The 8,170-nt window shown below is 34.9% G+C and overlaps 1 protein-coding gene across 1 annotated transcript in view; it reads left to right on the top strand.

Moving 5' to 3' along the window:
* SKAP1 (src kinase associated phosphoprotein 1) overlaps positions 1–8,170 on the top strand; it is a 250,012-nt gene that overhangs the window by 18,662 nt on the left and 223,180 nt on the right. The window contains exon 2 of the mRNA XM_012726718.1: positions 3,240–3,345. Coding sequence (XP_012582172.1) covers positions 3,240–3,345 — 106 coding nt within the window. The remainder of the gene's footprint in view (positions 1–3,239; positions 3,346–8,170) is intronic.

Raw genomic sequence — 8,170 nt, 5'->3', positions numbered from 1 at the left:
AAATAAATCTTTAAAAAAACATTTCTGTATTTGTTGTTACTCCCTTTTATTCTGCTTAATTTCTGTGTATGTTTTCCCTTGATTACTTTTGCTAATGGTTTATCAATTTATTGCATGTCCCCTTACTTCTGAAAAATCCCAGCTCTTATACTTATTTAACATTTATATATGTGTGTGTGTGTGTGTGTGTGTGTATTTACTATTTCTAAATAGAGTGGTTTTTAACCACTAAGTTGTGCTGTGAAACCCTTTTGAAAACTAAAATCACATGTGAAATCCCACTGTTTAAATCGATAGAAGCCAGGTGCTGATGATGGAAGCAAAGGAAAGGGAGGGGGAGGGAGGGAGTTTCCCAGAGTCCCACTCGCTTGACTTCCCCCCACTCCTTCTGTTCCTTATCAGCCACTTACGACTCCAGAGAGCACTGTTAGACAGCCTCTGTTCTGATTTATTCATTCTGCTTTTATCTTTATTGTTTCCTTCCCCTTATTTTCTATAGGCTTGTTTTATTGCCCTTTTTTGATTCCTCGAGTTGGATGCTTATTGCATTTATTTTCATTCTTTCTTATTTAATATTGTAACTATTGAAGTCTATGAATTTGTCACTCTGTACAATGCTGGTTATATATTATAATATTTTATACAGGTTATTTTCTCAATAGGAGGTAATTATAGTTTTGAATTTCTCCTTTGATTTACAGTATATATAGGGGTGTGCTTTAACTTATTTTGCTGATTTTACAGCATCGCTGCCTTTTTCTTTCTGTAGCTCCTGGAAAGGCTTTTCTTCAGGAAAGACTGTAGGTGGTAGACATTCATAGTCACAAATGTTTGAAAATATTTTTCTGGTCTCATTCTATGTAACCAACATCTTGGCTATATTAAGAATTTTTTAGCCTTTTTTTTTTCCTTTGAAGCTCTGTTAAAATTCCATCTTCTGATGTTTATTTTGTGGAGAGGCCATTTTGCCTCTAGTTTCATAGGTAATATTTACTGAGGTTTTTTTTTTAATCTCCTTGTAATTTGTAAGTTCATATTCATCCATTTATTTATTTAATGTATCTGTAAATGCATTTTATACATTTTTAGTATCTTCATTGAGATATAGTACATATATTATACAAACCACCCATTTAAAGTATACAATTTAGTGGATTTTCATATATTCACAGAGTTCTGCAGTCATCACAACAATACATTTTGGAACAATTTCATCCTCTTAAAGGGAACCAAGACCTCTTAGTTTTTACCCCCAGCTGCCTCCCTCACCCCACAGCCCTAGGCATACTTTATACCTCTATAGATTTACCTTATATGTATATTTCATATCAAGGGAATAATATGATATGTGGCCTTTATGACTTGCTTCTTTTGCTGAGATAATGAATTCAGACTTATTTATATGTAACATGTATCAATATTTCATTTTTTATTGCTGAATAATATTCTATCATTCAGATATATCCTGTTTTATTTAGCCATTCAGCAGTTGATGGATATTTGGGCTGTTTCCTTATATTGGTTACTCAGAATAATGCTGCTGTGAACATTTTTTTTAACATGTATTTTTGGTATATATATTTAGTAGTGAAATTGCTGGTTCATATGGTAACACTCAGTTTACCCTGTTAAGGAACTGTAAGCTTGTTTTACAAAACAGCTGCACCATTTTACATTCCCACCAGCAATGTATGAAGGGTCCATCTTCAACAACATTCATCATTGTCTGTCTCTGTAGTATCTCATGGTGGTTTTAATTTCCAGTTTCCTGATGACATTTGCTGTTGACTGTCTTCTCGTGCTTATTGGCCATTTGTGTGTTTTCCTTGGATAAGTGTCTATTTAGATATTTTGCTTATTTTAAAATTGGGTCATTTGTCTTTTTATTACTGAGTTATGTAAGAGTTCTTTATTCTACATAGAAGTCTCCTTTCAGCTATGTGATTTGCAGTTTTTTTCCTGTTCTGTGGGTTGTCTTTTCATTTTCATGATGGCATCCTTTGAAGCACAATAGCTTTTAAAACTTTTGATATTCAAGTTATTGCTTCCTTTATTGCTTGTTCTTTTGGCATCATATTCCAAACTGAAACTGTCACCACTTTCTCATTGTTAGTGTTAAGGAAAACCCATTAAGTGATATATGCAGTAAATATGTGACTTAGGTCTCGGAACTTGATGGACTTCTGTGAAAATTTCGGCTTCATCAAAAGTTCTGGTGATAGCTATCTAGGCTTTTTTGTTTGATATAGTTGATTGGTGTGGATGGAAAACACCTTTTTAAATGTGACTGTGTAACCCAACTGTGTAAAGTCACAGCATTATTTGGTAGTCTATATGATACAATTTCATATTACAGGCACTATTTTTAGTATTTTTAGAAGTAGAAAATTTTCGCTCACATATCTATATGTTTTAAGGATGATAACCCTTTTATACAAAATATAGTATATAGCTAGTATTCCTGGCAATTATAATCATTATCAATGTACTTTGTCTTTGAAAATTTGTAGATTCCCCAATTTCCTTCAATACCATGATTTGTTTCATATATATATACACACACACATATGTATATATATAATATTTCCCATCATGTTCCTGTTTTATAATGCATGTTCACATTAATTGCCATTTCCTTTTCTTGGACACATTTTTATTTTCCATTTGAGTTCCTTCATTTGGTTGCATTGTCATTTTCATTGATGATGCATCTGCTAATTAATTTTTCTCCTTTGAATGCCTGCCCTTTTTGTTCTTGGTTTTGTAGTTCAGCTCTATTTTTTATTTCAGCTCTATTTATTGGAATTTCTTTCTGTTGGCCTGTGTCCTTCCTTGACTTGCTGGTAATATTTATATATTTAGGAAGTTGACAGTCAGTCTATCTTTTGCTACTAGTGATCATTCATATTTAAATATTCCTTTTAAAATGCTATCAAAAATAGTTACTTCTTGTGGCTAATATATCTATTTGTATTAGCTTTAAAATCCATAAAAAGGTCCTGGATTATCAGGAAGTCTTAACCTATATGCATATATTAAATATTTTTTTATTCTGGTAAAACATACATACCATAAATATTGGCATTTAAACATTATTAAGTTCTGTAGCATTCATATTGTTTGGTAACCTTAAAGTTTTTAAATAGAAGGTAACACCTGTTTCTTAATCCTTCAGATTTGCCTCTTTCTCCCTTAACACTTCTTTTCTCTTGATCAACTTTCCTTTTCTTTTCTTTTAGATACTGCAGAGTTCCTGGCAGAAGGTTTACGTAATGAGAACCTCAGTGCTGGTGCAAAGGACCACAGAGACCACATTCTACGGGGCTTCCAGCAAATCAAAGCTAGGTTTGTTTAAACCAGTTCCTTTATTCTTCATAGCTTTGAAACAATTTCAGTAAACTCTACTCTACTGATAGAACATACCTAGCATAGTTTTTTATACATGATAGAGACTTAGTCAGTATTTACTGAATTGAATCAGAGCCTAGATAAGATTACCAGTGTAGAAATGTTTTGATGATTATATATCTTTAAATAATTCTGCTTTTTGCTTTGGATTGTTATGTTGGTCTTATATTGAACACTTATACAGGTGTACATTAGATATATGAAAAGCTGAAACATTTATGTTTGTCTAAATTACTAAAGGGAAGACATTAGAGGCAGTAAGAAATAATTTTCCTTGTGAATATTTTTTAGTCTTGATTTTATTTCCACATCGTCTTCCTGAATAGAAAACTTAAAATGAGACTGGTCCAGGTGATCTTTTGACCATATTGGAATGTTTTCATCTCAGGCTGGATTGAATTATCTTGCTTCTTAAATGTTTTTAATTAGAGGCCCTGACCTAATGTATAACTTCTAGAATGTGGATGTCTGATCAGTGTATACACTTGTTTGGGAGAGAAGAAATAAAGTTTTTGTGTTTTTATTTTTTCCTTAAAGATATATTTCTCAACTAACTCTTGGTTGAAATGTGCTATCTGAATGAGAGTTTGGGATAAGTGAGTGTTACTTTAAGCCTTTTCCAAACTGGTGGTGATGTGATTCAAATTCAGTCCTCTTAGAAAAGGGAGAAGAACAAGTGTAGTTTATCAGTAGAATTTTATTTGTGCAGCTTATCATCCTATTTTAAAACCACATTGAAATGCCTTAGATGTGAGCATTTTTATCCTTCGCAAGGGCACAGTCAGAATCTACTCAATGTGAGAGAATCTCACAAGATACCCTGCTGGATCTTAATCGATCTTTCCTGCTGGCTAATTAAGCATCACTTTTTACTCAGCAACTGGGGACTGTGTAATTATCAGCCTGGGTTGCCCTGAATAATTGAAACAAACAGAATGCAGAAGATGGGAGCGTTTTGCAAAAGTGAGACCATCTATAATTTTTGGTAGACTCAAAGAGTACTTAAAACAAACTTCTGCATAATGTTATTTCATTAATAGATTTAAGTGTAGGCTTAGTTGTACTTGAAAGCCTAGTTAGTAACCCATGGATTTTACGACTGCTTGATCCTTGTATTACAAAAGTACTATGACAATGGCATGAGGAATAAAGGTAAAATTATTTTAGTAAATATAATTGTTTGGTGCTACTGGTATAAATCCATAAGAAGGGATGCAAAATCAATTTTACTGCATTGTAGGGGCAATTACACAATAAGCAATTCTCCCCTCCCAAGTTTGTACTAGAGTATTTGAAAAAGGATACATTTCAATATGAAATTGGTAATAAATGGTGACTTTGCGGTGACTCATAGTTATCAGTTGTATATTACTTTTCAGTCTTCTTAAAATGCCACCTCCCACCCCATGCACATCCATGCAGGCAGACACAGAGGTGACATTTGTTATGGGGTAGAGAGGGGTCCTTGTTGTCAAAGAACTTGCTGTGTGGTTTGTGGGATAGACATGCAGGAAATAATCAGCAGGAGCCTTAGGAAACATCTGCATTGTTGATGGGAGCTTTCTGTTCATTGATTTGTTGCAAGAAAGATGACACTTTATTTAGAATTGCATAATTATCAGATCACAGAGGAAATGAGGAGCCAGAAATTAGATACTGTACAAGAAAATGGAAAAATGAGGCTTTCCTTTGGCAAGCTGTTTGAAATTGCTTTGCATCCACCCATTCAATCATAATCCTGTTAAGGTAACCCTTGTTTTACTGAATTCTCTTCTTCAGCCGTGTTACTTCTAGATCCCAATTATGACTGGTCAACTTATACACATTTATCTATTGATATCAATTGGTTTGAAAGATTGTACAATGCCAGCCATATTTACTTTTGTTGAGTGATCATTGTAGCTCCCTCCAAAATTTGGGTGTGCAAAGAAATGGTAAGTCATCAACTTGAGAGTAAAATGCATGTGACGAGTTGAGGGGTAGCATGAAAAGAATTGCTGAGAGTCCTTTTACAAGTTTTCTCTTCTGTCATATTAAAACACTAATATTTTGTAGGATTGGTATTATTTGGGAGGTAGGAATTAACCTGAAACTATAATTTATCACATCAGGACTTATTTGGAAGGTAAGTAAGAAATACCTGGGTAAACCACTAGGTAAATAGAAATGCCTTACAGGATAGAAGTCATCCTACTATGGCAGCACCCTGCCCGCCGCTGCCTATGCAGGTGCTCCTTTTTGCCAATTCTCTGTCCCTCCGCAGGGCAGCAGCCTCCTGCCTGCCAGTGACCTGTACCTGCCTGGGCTTCTCTGCACTGACCTCCCCCAGTAGAGACAGCTTCCTCAGGGCCACCCGCCTGCGACTTCTCAGCAGGCTTCTCAGCAATCCTGTTCCTTTTTGGACAGCTCTTTCTGCCCACTTGTGCCTATGCAAGTGTCTTTATTCTCCCCCTTTTGTAATAAATCTGCCCTTTTGGATCTCTTTCTCTCTACATATCTATATCGATATGGATGTAGATCTCTCTCTCTCTATCTATATATCTCTCTATATATTTGTAAAAATATATATATAAATATATTTATTTATAGCACACATACAACTTTCTACTTTGTTGTGTTTTGGCTTCAGTTCCTTTAATTTTTTTGCCTCAGTGTTGAGCTGTTTGAGTATGAAAGGGTGGAGAGAAGGGAAAATACTTCTGCCTTCGATTCTTGCTAAGCTCAAAGTATTGGCCCTAATTTTTATGGTGGCTCAGAGTTTAGTGGTGTTTGCCATGGTTGTGGACTTGCTGTAAATTAAAGTGTCTGGTTGTACTGCAGCTGGTATGATGTGCCATTTGCTACCTTCCTGCTGTCTAGAGTGACTGACCCTAGAAAATGATTGCTGTGTCAAGAGTCACCGGTGTCCTCCGAGGGCTCATCTGTTTTTTTCAGTACTGGTGGCTTATCTAGTACTAGAAGAGAGAATCTCCTCCTAGTCTTAAAAATAACAAAATCCTATTTGTATCTCTATCTAATTTTGGGACTTAAAAGTTACCAATGAAGGATAATGTTTGCCATGTAAGACAAATTAAGAAATGGATAGCAATTTCTGTGATGCCAAAGAATTAAGGAACTGAAGCCCTGTTGTGGTATTTGATATCCTAAGCTATGATGTTCATTGTTCTTCTTCAGATTGCCTCCTCATTTAAATCTTCTCTCTAAAAACTAACAGCTTTCACACTCTGAGTCCAGGTTTTCATTGAGCCCTTTAGAGGATGATTAGGATGAAAGCCAGGCAGAGGCTCCTCCTGTTTTATTATGTGGTCACTGCAGAGTCGATGCCAGATGTGAGACACCTGGAATGAAGCAGCCTTGATCTATACAGAGGCACGTGATGTGGCTCCCTGCATTTGGAGAGACAGTTAAGCATTTCTTAAACGTTTGATTCAGGGGAGGCCATCAGGCATCAAGAATACATTGAGAGTGAGGGAAGTGAAGAAGGGAAGAGAATATTCTTATTACTGAGGTGGGATAAATTCTCTTTTGATGGCCCTTTTTGAAACAACTAGTCATTTCCACTCACTGTTGGAAGCAAAGGCCAGAGCCTATGGAAACAAACTCAAAGTATTGTCTCCTCCTGTGAATATAAAAGGAATTCCAAAAACAGACAGGTAGATTTATAGCACATTGAATTGAAAAGAAATACAGATATAACTTTATATAAACTGGGTTATGGCACAAAGCATATATTTAAAGTACTGGCTGAAAGAAAATCTTGAATGTGTCTCAATTTGGGTGGTTGGCATGTAGTTCTGGATGAACCGTGATGCATTAGGACAAATCTCCTAAAATATGTCCCACTTTTTAGCTTAATATGGACTTACCTTTAGAACAGGAATTAACTTAAGGATATACCATCCTGATGTCTTTGTTTTAAAGGAAGAAAGACAGGCATTAGTTGGATGCAACTCTTAGGAACAAGTTTCAAAGTAGTATATTGTAAATATGATTACCATTAATTAGCTAGAGAGTTTTGCCTAAGTGCTTTTACCTAAGTGCTGGTTATCAAGGTTAAAAAGATTCAAAGCACATTCAAAGAAAACATATTAAGAGAGCTAATGTATTCCTTCAAATTGTAAAAGCAGCCCTAAGAAAAAAGGACAGAAATGGAGGTATCACATTTACTGACTGCAGACTTCATTATAAAGCAACCATATTAAAAACAATATGGCTTTGGCACAAATATAGATTCATGGATCATTGAACAAAATCAAAGCCCCAGAAATATATCCACACATATACCAGCACCTAATCTATGATAAAGCATCCATGACCATAAAATAAGACATCCCTTTAATAGATGGTGATGGGAAACTTAGAAAGCCACATGTAAAGAAATGAAGTTGAATTACTAGCCCTGTATACAAAAGTAACTTCCAAATGGATTAAAGACTTTGGCATGAGGCCTGCAGCAATATTAGAAAAGGAAACATTGGCAATCTGTTCCATAGTATCAATGGTAAAGATATCTTTGGTGACTCAAGTCCTATGGTAAATTCAATAAAAACAAAAGATAACACTTGGGATTACCTCAAGTTAAAAAGCTTCTGTTCAACAAAATAAATCACAAGACAATTAAATAGACACCCTATTGAATGGGAGAAAATACTCATACAATAGATAACCTGTAAGGAATTAATATCCAAGATATATTTAAATACACACACAATTCACCATTAAAAAGACAAATAATCCAACAACCATAGACCAGAGACATTCT

This window comes from Condylura cristata, unplaced genomic scaffold (assembly GCF_000260355.1).
Source record: "Condylura cristata isolate star-nosed mole 26May11 unplaced genomic scaffold, ConCri1.0 scaffold00017, whole genome shotgun sequence".
Taxonomy (NCBI): domain Eukaryota; kingdom Metazoa; phylum Chordata; class Mammalia; order Eulipotyphla; family Talpidae; genus Condylura; species Condylura cristata.
This window is presented reverse-complemented; position numbering and strand designations above follow the sequence as displayed.